This window comes from Oncorhynchus clarkii, chromosome 6 (genome assembly GCF_045791955.1).
Source record: "Oncorhynchus clarkii lewisi isolate Uvic-CL-2024 chromosome 6, UVic_Ocla_1.0, whole genome shotgun sequence".
Taxonomy (NCBI): Eukaryota; Metazoa; Chordata; class Actinopteri; order Salmoniformes; family Salmonidae; genus Oncorhynchus; species Oncorhynchus clarkii.
The window spans coordinates 69,769,018-69,791,461 of NC_092152.1; the positions used below are offsets into that span (position 1 = coordinate 69,769,018).

The window sequence follows — 22,444 nt, forward strand, 5'->3', positions numbered from 1 at the left end:
CAAACCATGTTTGACCACCTCCCTGACCAAAATGTCTGACCCTTTAGACCATCATAAGAAGGTTCATAACCATTCTAGCGTTCTAATTCCTAATTCTATTTCCAAAGCATCCTGTAGGCTACACAGAACGGGGAAGTTGCCCTGTTTACAGCGAACGTTGCATCATCATCATCATCTAAACGGTGTCACGCGTCATCTTCTAAAGTGTCCCATATGCAGGGAGTTAATGTATCGGCTGATGACCAGTGGTGGAAAGTACCCAGTTGTCATGCTAAAAGTAAAGATACCTTAATAGAAAATTACTCACGTAAAAGTGAAAGTCACACAGAAAATACTACTTCAGTAAAAGTACAAAAGTATTTGGTTGTAAATATACTTAAGTATCAAAAGTAAAAGTATAAATCATTTAAAATTCCTTATATTAAGCAAACCAGACAGCATCATTTTCTAGTTTTTTATTTTATTTACGGATAACCAGGGCACACTCCAACACTCAGACATAATTAACAAACAAAGCATGTACTGTATGTTAAGTGAGTCTGCCAGATCAGAGGCAGTAGGGATGACCAGTGATGTTCTCTAGATAAGTGAGTGAATTGGATCATTTTCCTGTCCTGCTGAGCACTGTATTTTGGGAGTAATTAGTATTTTGTGTGTCAGGGAAAATGTATGGAACAAATAGAACATTATTTTCTTTAGGAATGTAGTCAAGAAAAAGTTGTCAAAAATATTTAAGTGGTAATTTCAATTATTTTTACTCAAATCCTTTACACCACTGCTGATGACATGCTCAGCTAAAAAAGAAATAGATGGCTCCAGTTCCTAGTGTTCTATCTTGTCATATTTAAAATGTACACAATGTTCGCTTGTTATAGATGTGTATGGAGCTATGAAGTCGTGCTGGTAAATGTGGTAACCTTCACAGTAGCCATAAGAGTGATTTCCAGAAATGGTAAAAGTCCATACTACAACAGACGTTACGTAATTCCCATGACTAAAGTCAATACAATGGCAGCCATCATTCCAGAAGAGTTCAACATATAAAGTAATTAATCACTAAAAGCATCAGATAATGAAACATGGATATTCAACAGACAGTCACGGTAGACCTCTTCTGATCTACAGTATATCTGATAAACTGGCTCAATACACGAGGTACAATTGATTAGATTAGAACACCACACTTCTAGTGCTGCGGGTAGCAGGCACAGATCTAGGATCAGTTTACCCTCCTAATCCCTAACTTTACCATTTGGAGGAACATGCTAAATTGACCTGAGAACAGCATATGGAGTAGGTACAACTCCATCAGACTTTGATTTCTGGCACTTTGTGAGGGGCAGGCATGTCTAATTGAAAACACCCTCTCTGACAGTGACAAATCACAGCTCATCATCACTGGAGGCAGCTAATCCATGGAGAGCGACGGTGGACCAATTTAGCCCCAGAACATGCAGCCTACGCAATAAGGAGCTAATGGTTCGATAGCCAATCAGCTTGCTCTAAAAATGATGAACCTGTATGATACTGAAGGAAACAGTGGGGTCAATATTCTGTCAGAGCCTCAAATGTACAAGTACATGTATCCCCAAGAGGTATGCATAGCCACACAGTATTATTGGCTAAACCCAGCTGATAAAGTGAAACAGTAGTTAGCAACTAGGCATGTATCCAGATTATTCTAAACCATAATGATAAATAATCTGTGAATGTTCCGAGCAGATGTTCATTTGGCATTGGTTTCTATGTGGATTCATTAGTAACCTTCTCACAAATACAGGCATTTCTTCCTGTCATGGTTATTCACTCGGCTGCAATCTCATTTATTGGATTTGTAATATGTAAAGATAAACAATGGATCATCGACAAGGTACAAAACAAATGACTAGACCCCATCTACATCTCTCAGAAAACACTTAAGACTCACACACACACACACACACACACACACACACACACACACACACACACATACACATTTCGCTGTTTTTTTTTATTTTATGTCATTCATATGACTATCTCTTGATACCCCTTCTCTCTGGTCTTGATCGTCTCTCCCCCTCTCTCTACAGTATTTCACAGTCACTCAGTTTGTGCCTTTTCCTATTTTATTTTGACATTTAGCTTACTGTAATAACTTAATAGAATCACCGTCCCCCAATTACACACAATAATTGTATTAATTTACAGGATCAGATTAGGCATGTTAGGTTTCATTACCATCTGGTTTTACACTTGCCTTTTATCGCCTCACGATAATCTGCGGTTGTCATAGCAACAGGTGAGGAATATTAACATTGACCACCCAGCTGTGTTTTTATCAATAAATATTTATTGATAACATTTGAAAGGACATTTTTACGTACAGGTACTAAGTCTAAGAAATGAACTGCCACTGCACATGTCATGTGATCATGCGACAGAACATTCTATTCCAAGAACAGAAACCGAAAGAAACTGAGGAGAAAATATTCCACCAAAAACCATGACCTCATGCACCGTTTCCAAATGAAATATGTATGTCAGTTCGACTGGTTGTTTTTAAGTACACTGTGCAATACAGACACACCCCATTAAAAACAGGTAGAGCAAGACTAATGTAAAAAAACGGTTACTTCAAACTCAGGCTTAGACCAAACTGTTAAAACCTCCTGGTTGTTTTTGTCATCCATTTTCTTTTTGGGACTGAATAAAAAGACAACAACCATATTATGTGGTCACTCAACATGCAACTGAATCAATCTAACTCCCCATGCAAACGTCCTGTCCCAGAGACACAGAGCAGACAATAATTGGTCTCTGATAACCATAAGATCGACCGCACACTGTCATGACGTATAACAGTATGTCGACCACTCAGCAGGACGGTACTCCTACGATTGGGCTGGACCGCCTGCCTCTTCTCCTTGTGGTCGTATTCCGGGAGGGACCAGACGGTTAAGCTTACGGAGACGGAGGAGTCTTCAGGGAATTACAGGACCCTGCCTGGCTCCCGCCTGTGGTGCCTTGGTACTGTGGGAGAGAGAGAGAAGAGAGATGAGAGAGATAAACCTCCAATAAAGATAGCTGTGTACATGTAGATTAGTAGTCCTAGAGACATTCTGTAAAGGGGATGAAGATAACAGATCATTTCGGGTCAGTGTATTGACCAAATATGCTACTTTGATAAACCAATTAAATTGTGAGTTCTGTTTGTAGGTGAAGTTCACTGCACTGTAGTTAAAGCTTAATAGCAGCAATTGTGACCTAAAGACATTAATAAGAGCTCACAAATTCAAGACTCTCTCACTAATTGTAGGTGATAAGCAACAAGCTGTGCCAAACTAAAATCTGTTTTGGAAAGAATCTTTATTGCCTCTGAATCCTCCTTAGAGGACTGCCAAACAGAACTACTCTCTAAAACACCCGTAGTGAAAACAGAGATTCTCTCAAACTCCCAGCACTTCAACATGAAAGCACTTGATTGATTATTTCGCTTGCAGAAATCTAGCCGCTCAGAATCGGTTAGTTAAGCAAGCAGAAAAACGTCTTCCTCTCTTTTCATCTCATCGAGGTCAGATCTATTTTCCAGTGAAAGGGTCAGTTCTTCTTGACAGTAATTGTTTTGTTTGCTGGCTTAAAAGCAAAAAGACAGAAGCCATTACAGAAAGAGAGTGAGGGAGAGAGTGATGGGTTACAGAGCAAACAAACACACACAAACATAGTTGAGTTTGAAGTCCTTTTGCGTCCCGGGCGTGTTCTGAATATGTGACTTTTTGGGGGAGGGCCTTGTGAAGGCAGAACAACATTGATTCGAATGGCTGGTGAGGCAGACTGCTAAATAATAGATGTGCTTTCCTGGGGGCTCAAATTAGGATTTCAAAGCATAGTCACATAATGTAACTAACTAAGTAAGTAACCCTGAAGCAAACAGAATAGTCTGCTTAATTGTTCCTTTTCTCAAATCCTCCTCTCTCTGTCTATCTCTTTTCTTGCTCTCGTGCTGTCTCTTTCACTTAATCTGCAGTATGTCTCTCCCTATCTGTCTGTCTCTCTTTCTCTCCCTCGCTCCCTCTCTAAACATTGGTGGTTCACTCAGCTGTGTTCTAAAGGAAGACAGTCTCCTTTGTTGCCAACACAATAAAGCCATTACGCAAGGCTGAGTGCACAGGTCACACACACACTCTCTCCTTCAACTCCTCAACACTCCTCTCCACTCAATCTATCATCCATAATAATAATAAAATAGATGTATTATTATATCTTTCCAATTAATGTCAGCTATTGTATGTATACCGTTGTTCAGCTACAATGAAATGTAGAAAGGTCTTGATTCTTGACCACTAACCACCTGTACACATGAAAGTCTGATTTTAATTGTATTTTCCCCCAGTAGATTTGGCTCAACAACAACAACAACAAAATCAAGGTAGTTCTACTCGCTGAAAGCATTGGCATTATCAGCTGTGGTTGTTTTTAACAATGGAGGATTTTTTTGCGCTGGGAGGTAGAGAGGTTGAGAGCCTCTTAGGGTATTGATTATTGAGAAGAATGAGGCCTTAGAAAAGAGAAGGATAATTTTGATGAATGAGTTTCTGTGGCAGGTAACGACACTCTACCGTCTGAAGTCTGAAACCACCAGACATAGGTCAAACTAGTCAACTTCATGATGTTGGGTATTTGGGTCATTTTGACAATATGCAATACAAACCTACTTCAGTTGAGACAGACCTTGAAAATGTTGCACTTGGAAACAAAGACATATGTGGGCACACACACACACACACACAAACGAACACCGGCTTTACCTCTATGAGCGGGTGCCAGTGGGCGATGGGTTTTCGTGGGTACGACAGCATTTCGCTCCAGTGGTCTCGGCCCAGGTGCTCTGCATCGTTGCCCACTTTACACACCCCGATGACCTCATTATGGCCTACACTGGATAAGGAAACACACAGAGGCCTTCATTACTCCTGACTTTGGACAGGAGATGAAGGAGTACTGTCTCTACCTAAACTTAACGTTTATTTGGGTAGTAAGACAAACCTACAAGTTTATTCCTAACTTTAGACAGAACATTAAAGTAGCATTACAGTAACCCTGTGTGGATCTAAAAGTGAATCACATGTCTAATTGAAAATGTGTGAATTCAGTGAAAAATAGGACATCAACCAGAATGTATGATGGGATGTGAAATCTCAGGAAAGAACATTCATATTGCGTCTGTATGAATGGTGTGACAGAGCAACATGATGTGACAGAATGAGAGTATCTTTTCAATAACGGTGTGACAGAACAGTCATTTTTTTTTTTTACATTTTTATTTCACCTTTATTTAACCAGGTAGGCTAGTTGAGAACAAGTTCTCATTTACAACTGCGACCTGGCCAAGATAAAGCAGAGTTACACATAAACAAACGTACAGTCAATAACACAATAGAAAAATATATGTACAGTGTGTGCAAATGTAGAAGATTAGGGAGGTAAGGAAATAAATAGGCCATAGAGGTGAAAAAACTACAATTTAGCATTAACACTGGAGTGATAGATGTGCAGATGGTGATGTGCAAGTAGAGATACTGGGGTGCAAAAGAACAAAAAGACAAATAACAATATGGGGATGAGGTAGTTGGGTGGGCTATTTACAGATTGGCTGTGTACAGGTACAGTGATTGGTAAGCTGCTCTGACAGCTGATGCTTATAGTTAGAGAGGGAGATATAAGTCTCCATCTTCAGTGATTTTTGCAATTTGTTCCAGTCATTGGCAGCAGAGAACTGGAAGGAAAGGCGGCCAAAGCAGGTGTTGGCTTTGGGGATGACCAGTGAAATATACCTGCTGTAGCGCGTGCTATGTGTGGGTGTTGCAAAACTAGGTGATCGTGTGAATATGTCTGCCTTCACAGTAATGATGATACATTTGCCATGGTGGAAAAACATAGCGGTACTAAAATGAGAATTGATAAGAGAAAGAATAGAAAGAAGATAAAGACGAGGAGATGTTGGACTGCTACCCACACGATAGGAGGCCCTGGAGTAACGTAACCTTCTCTATTTCACTCCCATCGGCATTGAAAGCTTTTTAACCCTCTGTAGGCCTTGCATCAATTCTGAATAAGTATTTTCTTGACTGGAGGTACCTACTCTCTCAAGGGGCTATTAAAGCCTGATAGACTGACAAGTAGCACAAAGGTATATACTGCACAAGAACCACAATTTAAAAACTACTGAGTCACTGAGTTAAAAGCTACTGAGTTAAAAGCTACTGAGTCACTGAGTTAAAAGCTACTGAGTTAAAAACTACTGAGTCACTGAGTTAAAAGCTACTGAGTCACTAAGTTAAAAGCTACAGAGATAAAAGCTACTGAGTCACTGAGTTAAAAGCTACTGAGTCACTGAGTTAAAAGCTACAGAGTTAAAAGCTACTGAGTCACTGAGTTAAAAGCTACTGAGTTAAAAGCTACTGAGTCACTGAGTTAAAAGCTACTGAGTTAAAAGCTACTGAGTCACCGAGTTAAAAGCTACTGAGTTAAAAGCTACTGAGTCACTGAGTTAAAAGCTACTGAGTCACTGAGTTAAAAGCTACAGAGTTAAAAGCTACTGAGTCACTGAGTTAAAAGCTACTGAGTCACTAAGTTAAAAGCTACAGAGTTAAAAGCTACTGAGTCACTGAGTTAAAAGCTACAGAGTTAAAAGCTACTGAGTCACTGAGTTAAAAGCTACTGAGTTAAAAGCTACTGAGTCACTGAGTTAAAAGCTATGGAGTCACTGAGTTAAAAGCTACTGAGTCACAGAGTTAACAACTACTGGATCTCTGAGTTAAAGCTCATTTACTCACCGGTCATAGTCCATGACGGCGATCATAAGGCCGATCTGGTCAATGTTCTCTGGGGGGACATCAAAGACTATGGCTTCATTGTAGACAGGGTTCAGAGTGTTCCTCTTAGTGGAGGTCTTCCTCTTCTTTAATCTCCGACCGTCACACATTAGAGAGACCTTCACATACGGGTCTAGAGAGAGAGAGAGAGAGAAAGAGAGAGAGAGAGAAAGAGAGAAAGAGAAAGAGAGAGAGAGAGAGAGAGAGAGAGAGAGAGAGACTGAGACTGAGACTGAGACAGACTGAGACAGATTAAGACCGAGACATAGAGACTGAGAAAGAGTCTGCTGTGCTATTTTTGTTGTCTACAGCATATGTTGATGTTAAGTAGTATTGAATAGAAACACACAGTGTTATAGTGATGTGCTGAATAGAAATACACAGTCAGATATTATGTGTTTTTGTGGTAGTGTTGTTATGGTGTGAGGTAGTGTTGACTTCTACCTGATGCCCCAGTGATGTCCATGGCCTTAAGGTTCCTGGCCTTGATCATGGTGATGGTCAGTCTGCCGGCGGTGGGCAGGTAGCACAGAGAGAACATCAGGTCTCCCAGGTCCACATTATCCTGCAGGGTGGAAACACAATACAACACAACAATATCAACCACATTATCCTGTAGGGTGGAAACACAAGACAACACCACAATATCAACCACATTATCCTGCAGGGTGGAAACACAATACAACACCACAATATCAACCACATTATCCTGCAGGGTGGAAACACAATACAACACCACAATATCAACCACATTATCCTGCAGGGTGGAAACACAATACAACACCACATTATCATGCAGGGTGGAAACACAATACAACACCTCAATATCAACCACATTATCCTGCAGGGTGGAAACACAATACAACACCACAATATCAACCACATTATCCTGTAGGGTGGAAACACAAGACAACACCACAATATCAACCACATTATCCTGCAGGGTGGAAACACAATACAACACCTCAATATCAACCACATTATCATGCAGGGTGGAAACACAATACAACACCACAATATCAACCACATTATCCTGCAGGGTGGAAACACAATACAACACCACAATATCAACCACATTATCCTGCAGGGTGGAAACACAATACAACACCACAATATCAACCACATTATCCTGCAGGGTGGAAACACAATACAACACCACAATATCAACCACATTATCCTGCAGGGTGGAAACACAATACAACACCACAATATCAACCACATTATCCTGCAGGGTAGAAACACAATACAACACCACAATATCAACCACATTATCCTGCAGGGTGGAAACACAATACAACACCACAATATCAACCACATTATCCTGCAGGGTGGAAACACAATACAACACCACAATATCAACCACATTATCCTGCAGGGTGGAAACACAATACAACACCACAATATCAACCACATTATCCTGCAGGGTGGAAACACAATACAACACCACAATATCAACCACATTATCCTGCAGGGTGGAAACACAATACAACACCACAATATCAACCACATTATCCTGCAGGGTAGAAACACAATACAACACCACAATATCAACCACATTATCCTACAGGGTGGAAACACAACACAACACAACACTATCAACCACTGTATCCTACAGGGTGGAAACACAGCACAACACTATCAACCACTGTATCCTACAGGGTGAAAGCACAACATAACAATATCCAGCACTGTATCCTGCAGGGTGGAAACACAATACAACAATATCAACCACTAAATAAACAATCTCAAAATAATCAACATACGGTCAGGATCGGTCAAGGACAAGATACTTATCGTTCTTACCCTCAATATCATTAGAATAAGTATGGAATAGAATGCTATCACAACAAGCTCTGATCATATCAAGCACAAACCATTGCCTTGGGATTTTACATGGACTTGAGCCAACATGTTGACCAAAAATCCCATGGCAACTCTCTAGTTGGTTTCGGTGAAGGGTAGGAAGAGCTTTTTCTTATGAAATTAACAATGGCAAATTCCCTCACTCTCTTTATAACTAATATGTTGCTAATTTATAGGAGAACTCATCACTGACATGTCCTCATAAGTATCATCACTAACTCATAAAGATGAAATTAAAAATTAAAAACTCACTCACAGGTAACGGTGTAATAGCAAAGATGTCAGGATAGATATATCTGAAACGCTTCCCAGTCATGGGTCTGGAAAACTCCCTCTCATATTTCCAATAATAAACAATGATGCTATGCGAGAGAGAAGACTTCTGTTTGGCTGTAAAAAGCAACAGCTCAATTATCACCCTGTTCTGAAAATAACTCCGTAGAGTTGGTGAGATCTCCTCCTGGTGATCTTCTCTGACACACTGAGAATTCCACTGGAACATTTTAATGGGAGAGCAATAACTTTCTATGCAATATTTTAATTGATTAACCCAATGAAAGGTTTCATAAAAACGTTACCAAACTTACACAAAATATAGCCCTGCAAATAGCCATAATGGTGTGTACAATGTGTTTGAAAGAGTATTCAGTAAGCAACAATTTGTTTACCTTCATTAAACAACTTTGTTACAATATTTCTGTCATTCAGTGATATTTATTCCCATAGTAATTTGTTATGGATCCATAACTAAATAAACATCAGCATTTTGAAAGAGTATTTTTATTATTATTTTATTTACTAAAGTGTAAAGATGTTGATGAAAAAATATTGTACTGCTGTTTTAAGTTAGAAATGTAATACCTCAGAGTACTTAAGTATCGAATACATTGCAGGTAGGGGGATATTCACACCTACAGTAGCCGGGCTATTAAAAGTCTATTGTCCTGCTAATCATGCTACAAGTGTTTGAAAACCTGTTTTCAAAATGCCACCAGCTGTCCATCACGACTGTAAATTAAAACACAGCATATTGTTTACATCTTGTTTACATTCTTTATTGTAACCACAATGTCACAAATAATTGTATCTACCTTTCCAATTACTTTTAGAGTTTGGGATTAATTTGATTAATATTATGGTGTTTCTATTCCAAGGAAAATGAAAAAGCCTCTGGGTTTCCGTTATCTGTACAACGGACGGTCGGGAGTACTGTACTGGGCTATTTAGCTAAAAAAATGCAGTGTTCTGCGGGCACGCGGGAGACTGGGGTTCAATTCCCCGACAGGGAGGCAGGAGTAGGCTGTCATTGTAAACTGACTTGCATAGTTAAGTAAAGGATACAGTAAGAGTATAACATTTCTACACCCTCATTTTCTAATTCTAGTCTAATACCCAAACGGAGATTCAGTGAAAATAAAAATCTCAAATCAAATCAAATGTATTTGTCACATACACATGGTTAGCAGGTGTTAATGCAAGTGTAGTGAAAATGCTTGTGCTTCTAGTTCCGATGATGAACACGAATATGTACATAAAAATATATAAATCAGTGATGGCCGAACGGCATAGGCAAGATGCAGTAGATGGTATAGAGTACAGTATATACATATGAGATGAGTAATGTAGGGTATGAAAACATTATATGAAGTGGCATTGTTTAAAGTGGCTAGTGATACATTACATCAAGATGGCAAGATGCAGTAGATGGTAGACAGTACAGTTTAAACATATGAGATGAGTAATGTAGGGTAAGTAAACATTATATAATATAAAGTGGCTAGTGATAAATTGATTACATCAATTTTTCCATTATTAAAGTGGCTGGAGTTGAGTCAGTGTGTTGGCAGCAGCCACTCAATGTTAGTTATGGCTGTTCAACAGTCTGATGGCCTTGAGATAGAAGCTGTTTTTCAGTCTCTCGGTCCCAGCTTTACTGACCTCGCCTTCTGGATGATAACGGGGTGAACAGGCAGTGACTCGGGTGGTTGTTGTCCTTGATTATCTTTTTGGCCTTCCTGTGACATTGGGTGGTGTAGGTGTCCTGGAGGGCAGGTAGTTTGCACCCGGTGATGCGTTGTGCAGACCTCACTACCCGCTGGAGAGCCTTCCGGTTATGGGCAGAGCAGCTGCTGTACCAGATGCGGTGATACAGCCCGACAAGATGCTCTCGATTTTGTATCTGTAAAAGTTTGTGAGTGCTTTTGGTGACAAGCCAAAATTCTTCAGCCTCCTGAGGTTGAAGAGGCGCTGCTGCGCCTTCTTCACCACGCTGTCTGTGTGGATGGAGCATTTCAGTTTGTCCGTGATGTGTACGCCGAGGAACTTAAAACTCTCCACCCTCTTCACTACTGTCCCGTCAATGTAGATAGGGGGCTGCTCCCTCTGCTGTTTCCCGAAGTCCACGATCATCTCCTTTGTTTTGTTGACGTTGAGTGTGAGGTTATTTTCCTGACACCACACTCCGAGGACCCTCACCTCCTCCCTGTATGCCGTCTCGTCGTTGTTGGTAATCAAGCCTACCATTGTAGTGTCGTCTGCAAACTTGATGATTGAGTTGGAGGCGTGCATGGCCACACAGTCATGGGTGAACAGGGAGTACAGGAGATGGCTGAGAATGCACCCTTGTGGGGACCCAGGGTTGAGGATCAGCGGGGTGGAGATGTTGTTACCTACCCTCACCACTTGGGGGCGGCCCGGTGGGTCTAGGGTGTCAGGTAGGGTGGAGGTGATATGGTCCTTGACTAGTCTCTCAAAGCACTTCATGATGACGGACGTGAGTGCTACAGGGCGGTAGTCATTTAGTTCAGTTACTTTAGCTTTCTTGGGAACAGGAACAATGGTGGCCCTCTTGAAGCATGTGGGAACAGCAGACTGGGATAAGGATTGATTGAATATGTCTGTAAACACACCAGCCAGCTGGTCTGCGCATGCTCTGGGGACGTGGCCGGGGATGCCTTCTGGGCCTGCAGCCTTGCGAGGGTTATCACGTTTAAATGTTTTACTCACGTTGGCTACAGTGAAGGAGAGCCCTCAGGTTTTGGTAGAGGGCCGTGTCAGTGGCACTGTATTATCTTCAAAGTGAGCAAAAAAGTTGTTTAGTCTGTCTGGGAGCAAGGCATCGTGATCTGCATCGGGGCTGGTTTTTCTTTTGTAGTCCGTGATTGACTGTAGACCCTGCCACATACCTCTCGCGTCTGAGCCGTTGAATTGCAACTCCACTTTGTCTCTGTACTGACGCTTAGCTTGTTTGATTGCTTGGCTGAGGGAATAGCTACACTGTTTGTATTCGGTCATGTTTCCGGTCACCTTGCCCTGATTAAAAGCAGTGGTTCTCGTGTTCAGTTGTGCGCGAATGCTGCCATTCATCAACGGTTTCTGGTTGGGGAATGTTTTAATAGATGCTGTGGGTACAACATCACCGATGCACTTGTTAATAAACTTGCACACCGAATCAGCGTTTTCGTCAATGTTGTTGTTCGCCGCAATGTGGAATATATCCCAGTCCACATGATCGAAGCAATCTTGAAGCGTGGAATCCGATTGGTTGGACCAGCGTTGAACAGACCTGAGTGCGGGTGCTTCCTGTTTTAGTTTCTGTCTATAGGCTGGGAGCAACAAAATGGAGTCACGGTCAGCTTTTCCGAAAGGAGGGTGGGGGAGGGCCTTATATGTGTTGTGAAAGTTAGAATAACAGTGGTCTAGGGTTTTACCAGCCCTGGTAGCACAATCGATATGCTGCTAGAATTTGGGGAGCCTTTTTTTCAGATTATCCTTGTTAAAATCCCCGGCTACAATAAATGCAGCCTCAGGATATGTGGTTTTCAGTTTACATAGAGTCCAATGAAGTTCTTCCAAGGCCGTCGATGTGCCTGCTTGGGGGGAATATACACGACTGTGATTATGATCGAAGAGACTTCTCTTGGTAGATAATGCGGTCGGCATTTGATTGTGAGGAATTCTAAGTCAGGTGAACAAAATGACTTGATTTCCTGTATGTTGTTATGATCACACCACGTCTCGTTAATCATAAGGCATACCCCCCGCCCTTCTTCTTACCAGAGAGATGCTTGTTTCTGTCGGCGCGATGCGTGAAGAAACCAGGTGGCTGGTTTCAACCAACTCAGATAGCGTGTCTCGAGTGAGCCATGTTTCCGTGAAACAAAGAACGTTACAATCTCTGATGTCTCTCTGGAAGGCAACCCTTGCTCGGATTTCTTCTACCTTGTTGTCAAGAGACTGGACATTGGCGAGTAGTATGCTCGGGAGAGGTGTGCGATGTGCCCGTCTACAGAGCCTGACCAGAAGACCGCTCCGTCTGCCCCTTCTACGGCATCGTTGTTTTGGGTCGCCGGTTGGGATCCGATCCATTGTCCTGGGTGGTAGGCCAAACAGAGGATACGCATCGGGAAAGTCGTATTCCTGGTCGTAATGTTGGTGAGTTGACGTTGCTCTTGCTCTTATTTCCAATAGTTCCTCCCGACTGTATGTAATAAAACCTAAGATTACCTGGGGTAACAATGTAAGAAATAACACACATAAAAATAAAAAAAATACTGCTTAGTTTCCTAGGAACACAAAGCGAGGCGGCCATCTTTGTCGGGGCCGGAAGGTCATTGATTTATCAAGACCAGTCCCCATGCTTGTCTCAGAGCAGTGCAAAACTGTGCTAAAATAGTTGTAGGCTATTGCATCTAACTTCAATATACTCTTTAAATAAATAAGACCTACAACAATTTTAACAGCACATTACTCAACACTAGTGAGACTCAAGTCGCCTACGGTAGACCTACAGTAAATCGAAAAATATGACATGACTCTCCGCCAATAATTACATATAGAGGATTGGAGGATATTTCTGTAATTCAGCGATATTTATTCCCATAGTAATTCGTTATGGATCCAACTATCCAACTAACTAAACATCAGCCTTTTGAAAGAATATTTTTATTATTATTTTATCAATGAAAGCATAAAGATGTCATTATTAGTTACATCATTTCAGTGTGAACCTGCAGACTGGCACTAAGAACAGAACAGCGAGAACGTTTCCCTAGTCAGCGCCATTATAAATGCAATGCCCCTTAAAATGTTGCCAGTGTGGCAGGGTGGGGGTCCACCCTCTTCCCCATGGGCTAGGTAGGTCTTCTGTGCGCGGCTCTGCGGCCCATCCCGTGCCCCCTGCCCTCGTGCCTTGAACCTTGCACTCTTTCAGTAGATACAGCTGTAGAACTGCAAGGCAGTCCCATTGTGCGCCACTCGGGAGCCATGAACAATATATATTGTCCTGCTAATAACAGGGTTAATAATATATACATGTGAGGATATGCAACAGGATTTTATATAATTCTAAATTAATAATAATAATAATCGCTTTGTTTAAAAAAGAACAATATTTTGGAGATTATTTCATTTTCAAATAATGTAAAATGAGTGAGAAAAAGGCCATTCTTGAACATGGGGCTAATGGGGCTAATTTATAATTTGTAAATAAAGCCAGTTTGTTATTTAGAATGATTTGTTTCTGTTTTTAGATGGAGAAAAACCTAAACCCTACAGTCATCTCATGGGTTTCCCAGTCAAGGACAACTCAGGTATTGAACCAGCATCTGTAGTAACACAGCTTGTTCTGCTATGCAGTGTCTTAGACCATTGCACCACTCAGGTGCTGTACAACATGACTGGCCGGGAGTGGCCTACAGTACTACAGTAAGAGCAAAATAATCCTAAAAAAAAATTACAAATAAAAAACCTTAGCGTAACAACAGTTTTAGTTAAGTAATACTGAAATTGTGCACAATTATCAGTTTCTATTTAGGTTTAAGTCGCAGATTCATTGTCAGTTAGAGACACAGTAGGACCCAAAAGCATAATCAGTGCTCTAACTCCCCCTTGCGCTGGTCTGGAGCAATGAAGTGGTGATGCAGGGTAACGTACTAAACCACAAATGACCTCTAAGTTCCGCGGTGTAAGCTGTCAACTTTTAAAGGTGGAACCACTGTATATAGTACTGTAGTCCTACTAATGAATACCACTAGGCATTCCTAAGGCATCTTGATGCGTATGCAGCCTTGCACTCCATCAAAAAACTCGGAAGCATTTTTTTTTTCAATTACTTTCTCCTTCCCAAACTAGATTAGTGAACACAAACAGAATGCCCCTCAGACTGTTAATAGCAGTGCGTTCTGCTGGTCTCTCTCTGCCGTCTACCATGCCCGATGGGGGGGGTGTTTGTTTTCTCCCAGAACCCCCTGTGGTGTTCTGTAATGAGGTCCCTGCGTCCTGTGACATTTACACGCCTCTCCCTAATTGTCTTCCTATCAGGTTGCTCAGGGGTGCAAGCAGGATGAGAAGGGTTAGCTCCGTGTCCCAGGCACCCGGGGACCCCCAGTAGGGCCTTCGCCAGCAGGAAATTGCATTTTAAGAGGGCACGGTGGGAAGGGGGTGACAGTAGGTGTAGGAGGCAACAGCGGGTGTAGGAGAAGGTGACGACTGTGCTCCACTGAGAGTCTCTGGTCATCACGTCGCCTCACAGGCCCAAATCTCACTGGCTTTACACATCCCAGCTAAAGTACAGCCTCGTAGAGACAATACACTGCTAACGCCAATGATCAAAGAAATAGCCATGGTTTCAGGTAACATAATCTACTTACAGTAGCTACTACTCTGCATAGAAGAAGCTAAGTGAGTCCTGCAGTCATACCTCTTTGTTTCAGAACATCAGAATTACATATAAAATGATTTCTTCTATGGTCATGGCCTCAGCACAGATGTGGAATATACAGTAGCTGCACTTCCATTGAACTGTATAGGCCCTTCACACTAGAGACAAACAACAAGTGTACTGGATCCTGTGTTTGTCAGAGACGTCTTCTTATTGTGTGCTCATAGCTCTAAATCATTACAATGTGACAATGCTGCTGCCTCCTTGGTGCTGCATCTTCCCTGAGCAGAAGAACACAAACCTGAAATAGCACCCAGTCAGTTATACAGGCAAGCTGTCTCTGCTTGATTTATAACAATGACTCTGCATTCACCATCAATAGAAGCCTATGCTGTGCCGTGATTTTGACAAATGGCCAATATTGCAGCAGATAAGCAAACACCCCTCTATAACCAGCAGGGCTGCTCTCCCGCGAGCCTAACAATCAGTTATACGTCAACTAAGCGGATATTGGTTTTGTGTGTGTGTTCGTGTATGTATGTGTGTTAGTGTGTGTGTGTGTGTGTATATGTGTGTGTGTGTGTGTGCGCATTCCTGTCCTCGTGCGTGTATGCGTGTGCAGTGTGGCAGGTAGCCTAGCGCTTAAGAGCATTGGGCATGGAACCATAAGGTTGCTGGTTCAAATCCCCGAGGCAACCAAGTGAGAAATCTGTCCCTTAACCCAAATTGCTCTGGATAAGTGTCTGCTCAATGACTAAAATGTAAAAGTATGCATTGGCAAACAACAGAAGGCCAGACTTGGTTGAGACAACCACTAAAGGATTGTAGAGAACCTGAAGGAGAGAAACAGGTCACGTTCCCCACAACCACCTTGGATTGTCTTTAAATGGCAACCACAATCTAGCCTTATCAAGGCTATTCCTCCAATAAAGATGGATTTGTATTACTTATTTTCACTGTTAGAAAATCATAATAGCAATGCTCATCACATAAGTGCAAACACACAGGGTGCAACTTGCGACCACAAGGAACCATTTAAATATAAACAGGTTCTCCAGCACAAAATGCGTATCAGCCAATTAAAATGGTTTATTTACTTGCACATTACAGAACGGTAAGTTACAGCTGGTCCCATCAGATAATATGGCACACGTTAGCCCTATGCTAACCTCAATAGGTGGCACTGATTATATCCTAGCACAAATTCTTCATCAGCCTATCAAAGATCTCAGACTTTATATCCACCAACCATCAATGTGTTGTTTGACGTACTCGAAATAGGCCAAGCTACAAATAAAACTGTACTTTTCACTGTTTCTCTGACGCTTTCTGGGATGTCATTTGAACAACATCACTGCTCTACTATTTCGGGAGCCATGACTGTCATCAACTTCGTCTATGTTTGGTGTGCAGTGGTATCAGAGTGCAGTAGTAACACACACTCTGTCTACACATATTCAAAGTTAACACGCAGCTGGTAAACATAACAGCAGGTTACAACAGATCTGAAAGGCTGTGAAAATAACATTGAACAATACAACTGTGTCTAGCTAATGATGAAAGGGATGAGGAGTTATTTTGTCATTCAAGGCAAGTTGCTATCTTACAATAACTGTTCCATTTCAGAGAAACTGCTACATTTCCAAAGTAATTGAGGCGTGTTGTTAACTTACAATAGCTGTGATATTTCAGTGCAACTGGCATGTTGTAAAGAATAACATTCCGTCCCCATGTATATCTTCCCCATCATACCGAGCACTGATACAGCTGGTCAGTGAGGATCCGCCTGTGTGATTCTGTCAGCTATGTGAGGAGATGTGGATCTGATTGCCTCAGGTTGTGAAAGAAGGGAGAGATGAATGATCTTGTCAGCTCTATGAGACACACTCCTCCCTCTTTCTCAGTAACACTTCAGCGGGGTTGTTTCATACTATCTCACCCTTCATCTCACTCTGTTTTTTGTTCTTTCTCTTTTCCCCTTGACTAGTGGTTCAGAGAGAGGGAAGATAGAATATATTGGGTGGACACAGAGTGTTATAGACACTAGAGAGTAGTCCTGTCAGGTTTCTTTGTTTCTTCTGATCTATGATAATATAAGTGTGCTCTGACATTTTTCACTGGGTCCAGACTCTGACTGGATTACATGACAGCTTTGAAGGTAATGCGTTACTTATAACTGGAGGATCTCTGGTTCAAGCCCCCTCATCAGGTGTATTCATGTCACAGTACACAGTGAGCGGTTAACCCAAGTGTACATAATATACTGTAGCTAGAGATACTCCACTGTTCCACTACAGCCCCGTTGATGAGAATGGGGGCGTGCTCGGTCCTCCTTTTCTTGTAGTCCACAATCATCTCCTTTGTTTTGATCATGTTGAGGGAGAGGTTGTTGTACGCAACTTAATGATAGTCTTGGAGTCGTGCCTGTCCATGCAGTCGTGAGTTAACAGGGAGCACAGGAGGGGACTGAGCTTGCACCCCAGAGGGGCCCCCTTGTTGAGGATCAGAGTGGCGGATGTGTTGTTACCTAGCCTTACCACCTGGGGGCGGCCAGTCAGGAAGTCCAGGATCCAGTTGCAGAAGGAGGTGTTTAGTCCCAGGGTCCTTAGCTTGACAGAGCATCTTAGACAGATATCATGTGGTTTGGATTGGGTTTGATCTGTTCCAGAGAGCTTCATGTGCCCTCAGGCTAAGGAATGCTAACCACAGGCAGCTCAACACAAACAAGACTACTGCAATCCAATTGTAATATCATTGTGGAAATAAAATATGAAGACAAAAATCTATAAATGTATAACTTACAGGCTATAACTAGGCCCAGAGTTTTTCCTGGTCAGGTTACATGGCCAGGAAAACTCCTGGTCTTAGTCATGAGGGATGTATGATTTCTTGGTCTTGGGTAGGGCTGCTCCCTGTTGTTGCTGGGGCTCCAGACTTAGTGGGAGGCCCGGTCCAGCCCTAGACAGGCTCTAGTGATTAATGGATGCCATCACCATCTCTGTGTCAACCTGTCAAAGCTGCCTCCCTCTCACTGACAGCCGAGATTTAGGTCACTCCCCTCTGAAATGAAGCCTTCCATCCTGCTATGTGTATTCAAACATAAACATGCACAGAAGCACATGTGGCACATGCATGTACACTCACACTCCCACACACACACACACACATGCACACACACACACACATCCAAATACCACTGCTCTCAATTATGTGCCTGCTGTCAAATGAAATACCATGAGCTTGAGACTGATATTTTTGTCCTTCCCAAATATAGACACACTAAGAGCTAATGACCCATGTTACCAGACACCCCCCCACTGGAACATTATTTAGGTCATATTCCTAAATAATGGCTGGATCAAAGTGGCAAATACATTTGAAGTCTAATTAAACTTATCAAAGACCCAATATGAGTGGCCATTTATTAATTACTACCTACACTGTCTGCCCTCCACTATATACTTGTATTTCTCTGCCCAGCCTATTACCACCCTCATTGTGTCCAACTGTACACTCTTAGAAAAAATATATTTTGGGATTCCAGTTAGAACCCTTTTTGGTTCCAGGTAGAACTGTTTTTTATAAGAGTGTATTCATATTATTATTTAGTCGAACATTAGTATTCATGGTTAAAGTAGAGCTCATCAGAGATGGTGGGTACACCGTCATCACCCAGAGAGAGAGAGAACCAATTGCCTGATTACCAGACAGGTGAGGTGGAGGCGAAGGAGGTAGAGCTGAGGGGAGGAGGGAGGTGAGAGAGAGGAGGCAGAAGAGGTGAGGGGATGGAGGTAGGGTTCAGTTGTGTCACAGAGCATCCAATTAAAACACACTGAGACAGTCAGACACACGCACACATGTGGCCAATATGTTAGACAACCAATTATGTGAGACAAGAAGATAGCAGTGGAGGGGAGAGGAGAGCAGAGCAGTGAAGAGAGAGAGAGAGCAGAGTAGGAGAGGGGACAGGAGAGGACGGCTGATGTTAACAAGGCAGCAGAGGGCCTGCATTCAGATAATTACCACTGAGTACACTCTGAAGCCCAACCTTTACATCCAAAACCCCAGGGCCTCAATAAAAGATCTCTATGTGAATGTAGCCCAGCACTAACACAGGATTCAGCAGGGCATTGGTTGAATCAGTACTGGAAAAGTCTGAAAAGTCTATGTAGCTTCGCAGGAGTAGGGCTGGCCAGCCCTGACTTACACTATCCAACCACCCACATTGGCTGGAACAAAAGTCGACAGCCAGGGCCAGAGTAGGATTGACCACCCCTGGTCTAAGTGCCTTTGAGTTCCATTGATATGGGTTGAAGGGAAAGGCAGGTCATTAGCTATCCCTATTATTCTCCATGCAACAGGGCACAGGGCTCTAACACAGTCATCCTGAAGGAATAATGAGTCACCTAGAGTCAGGTCACCTGGGTTCCAAACTCATGAAAGTCAAAATGGTCGCTGTTCAGACAAACTACAATACTTGTATCACTATTAAAGACACAGAATCACCTGAACCCCAACACAGAGGACAGAATAACCGGCTCATGAATTATTATTATGCATGCAGTCAACATTTGCATGCTTTCCTTGCTCTGTGACTGTATCGCAAACCTGTGTGTACAGGAATGCTCTGAGTGGGTGTTAAATCCTCTGTGACAAATGTCATCATATATCAGTGTGTGTGAGGGTTTTCTCTTCATCAGCTACGCCTCATTGATTCAGCACTGACCTCCCTGGAATAATATGAATCATATTTTATAATCAATGGGAGGGCAGAGCTCTGATAAATGCCAGTTCCATGTGACATGAAAAACACAGACAGGATCAATGGTCACAGCTACTGTAGCTCACACACTCACACACTGAGAAAAGCGCTGGTCCATCAATGAGATCACTGAAGACAGGGCCTACCTGTGATTGTCCACAACAAGACAGGTCTGTCTGATCTTACACAGCTTTGAAAAGGATTGCTGTGAGGAGATGATTAAACATCTCTATTCTAAGAAGACATAATGGGGAGAAGTGGTTGGAGAGTGTCATATAAAAAATTGCAGGAGACAGCAGTCTACAGAAAAAAGTAGAGAGAACTTCATTTTTCATTTTTAAATGTACATGCACATTTTCTCCTCTCCTCGACTGCATGTGCTGCTGCAGGAAGGGTGGCATTGCCTAAGCAACCAAATACTTGTTTGCTACAACACCTTGCTTGTTTCAGCAAGGAGCAACAATATTTATTCACGTTGTAGAGTCCAAACCCACTGCCTCCAGGTCATCTATAAGTCTTTGCTAGGTAAATCTCCACCTTATCTCAGCAGGTGTATGTCTCTCGCCATCCCCAAAGCCAACACCTCCTTTGGCCTCCTTTACTTCCAGTTCTCTGCTGCCAATGACTGGAACGAATTGCAAAAGTCACTGAAACTGGAGACTTACATCTCCCTCACTAACTATAAGCACCAGCTGTCAGAGCAGCTTACAGATCACTGCACCTGTACACAGACAATCTGTAAATAGCCCACCCAACTACCTCATCCCCATATTGTTATCTTTTTGCTCTTTTGCACCCCAGTATCTCTACTTGCACATCATCATCTGCACATCTATTCACTCCAGTGTTAATGCTAAATTGTAATTACTTCGCCAATACAGCCTATTTATTGCCTTACCTCCTTACTACATTAGCACACACTGTACCTAGACATTTATATTCTGTTATTGACTGTACGTTTGTTTATGTGTAACTGTGTTGTTGTTTTTGTCACACTGCTATGCTTTATCTTGGCCAGGTCGCAGTTGTAAATGAGAACTTGTTCTCAACTGGCCTACCTGGTTAAATAAAGGTGAAATAAAAAATAAACAAAAATGTTCCAGCAGAAATTGACTCGACCGCAAAAATGCCCAGCTGTCCCATCCCATCTTGTTTTTTCTTAAGACAGTTCTTTTATTTTCATGGTCTTCATCCATAACTGTCGGTTACAAGGTTATACAGTACTTGTAGTTGTGCCAGCCCTAAGAGTGACAGACATACAGTACCAGTCAGAAGTTTGGACACAACTACTCATGCCAGGGTTTTTCTTTATTTTGACTATTTTCTACATTGTAGAATAATAGTGAAGACATTCAAACTATGAAATAACACATATGGAATCATGTAGTAACCAAAAAAGTGTTAAACAAATTAAAATGTGTTTTAAATTTGAGATTCTTCAAAGTAGCCACCCTTTGCCTTGATGACAGCTTTGCACACTTTTGGCCTTCTCTCAAGCAACTTCACCTGGAATGCTTTTCAGTCTTGAAGGAGTTCCCACATACGCTTAGCACTTGTTGGCTGCTTTTGAATGGTAGTGTATTTTTACACACACACACACTGAACTTTCCATCACACAAACACACACTGAGCTGTCAGTTGTCTAATTTACGCGGCACTGTGATGAGCACTCATTCCTGATGACCTCAGGCATCATCACCATGGGCCCATTTAGCTCTGCTGAATGAGGTTAGGACCTGGTGGAAAGGAGCTGAGATGGGGTGAATTGGGAAGATTAGTGCTTAATGCTAATACTAATGGAAATGCCTGTGTCCTTCACCAGGGTGCACTGGATGGAACAATGCAGAGAAAGTGATTATGAGTTATCTTCCTGAAGGAGACAATGCTTCACTACTGAGAGATGAGATACTAGCAAGCACGTGTACAGGTAGAGCACCTAGGGGTGCTGGAGCACCTGCCCATTTTGGTGGTGTTTTTTTTTATTTTTACAAATGACTTCTTATTTTATTTTTTGTCTCTTTTCCTATTCATTTTTTATCTCTTCTCCCGAGTGGCGCAGCGGTCTAAGGCACTGCGTCTCAGTGCTAAAGGCGTAACTACAGACCCTGGTTTGATTCCTGGCTGTATCAAACTGGCCGTGATTGGGAGTCCCATAGGGCAGCGCACAATTGTCCCAGCGTCATCCGGGTTAGGGTTTGGCCGGGGTATGGCGTCATTGTAAAGAAGAATTTGTTCTTAACTGACTTGCCTAGTTAAATAAAGGGTAAATAAAAAAAAGCTATATAGTCCCAAAAATATGTTATA

At 42.1% G+C, this 22,444-nt stretch overlaps 1 protein-coding gene across 1 annotated transcript in view; it reads right to left on the minus strand.

Annotated features, from left to right (window-relative positions):
• Nucleotides 1-451: 451 nt before the first annotated feature.
• LOC139411535 (synaptotagmin IXa) overlaps nt 452-22,444 on the minus strand; it is a 41,484-nt gene continuing 19,491 nt past the window's right edge. Inside the window, exons 4-7 of the mRNA XM_071158009.1 lie at nt 7,299-7,419; nt 6,816-6,987; nt 4,788-4,917; nt 452-3,012 (exon numbers count right to left, since the gene is read on the minus strand). Of these exons, the coding sequence (XP_071014110.1) occupies nt 2,944-3,012; nt 4,788-4,917; nt 6,816-6,987; nt 7,299-7,419 (492 nt within the window). The 3' untranslated portion in view covers nt 452-2,943. The remainder of the gene's footprint in view (nt 3,013-4,787; nt 4,918-6,815; nt 6,988-7,298; nt 7,420-22,444) is intronic.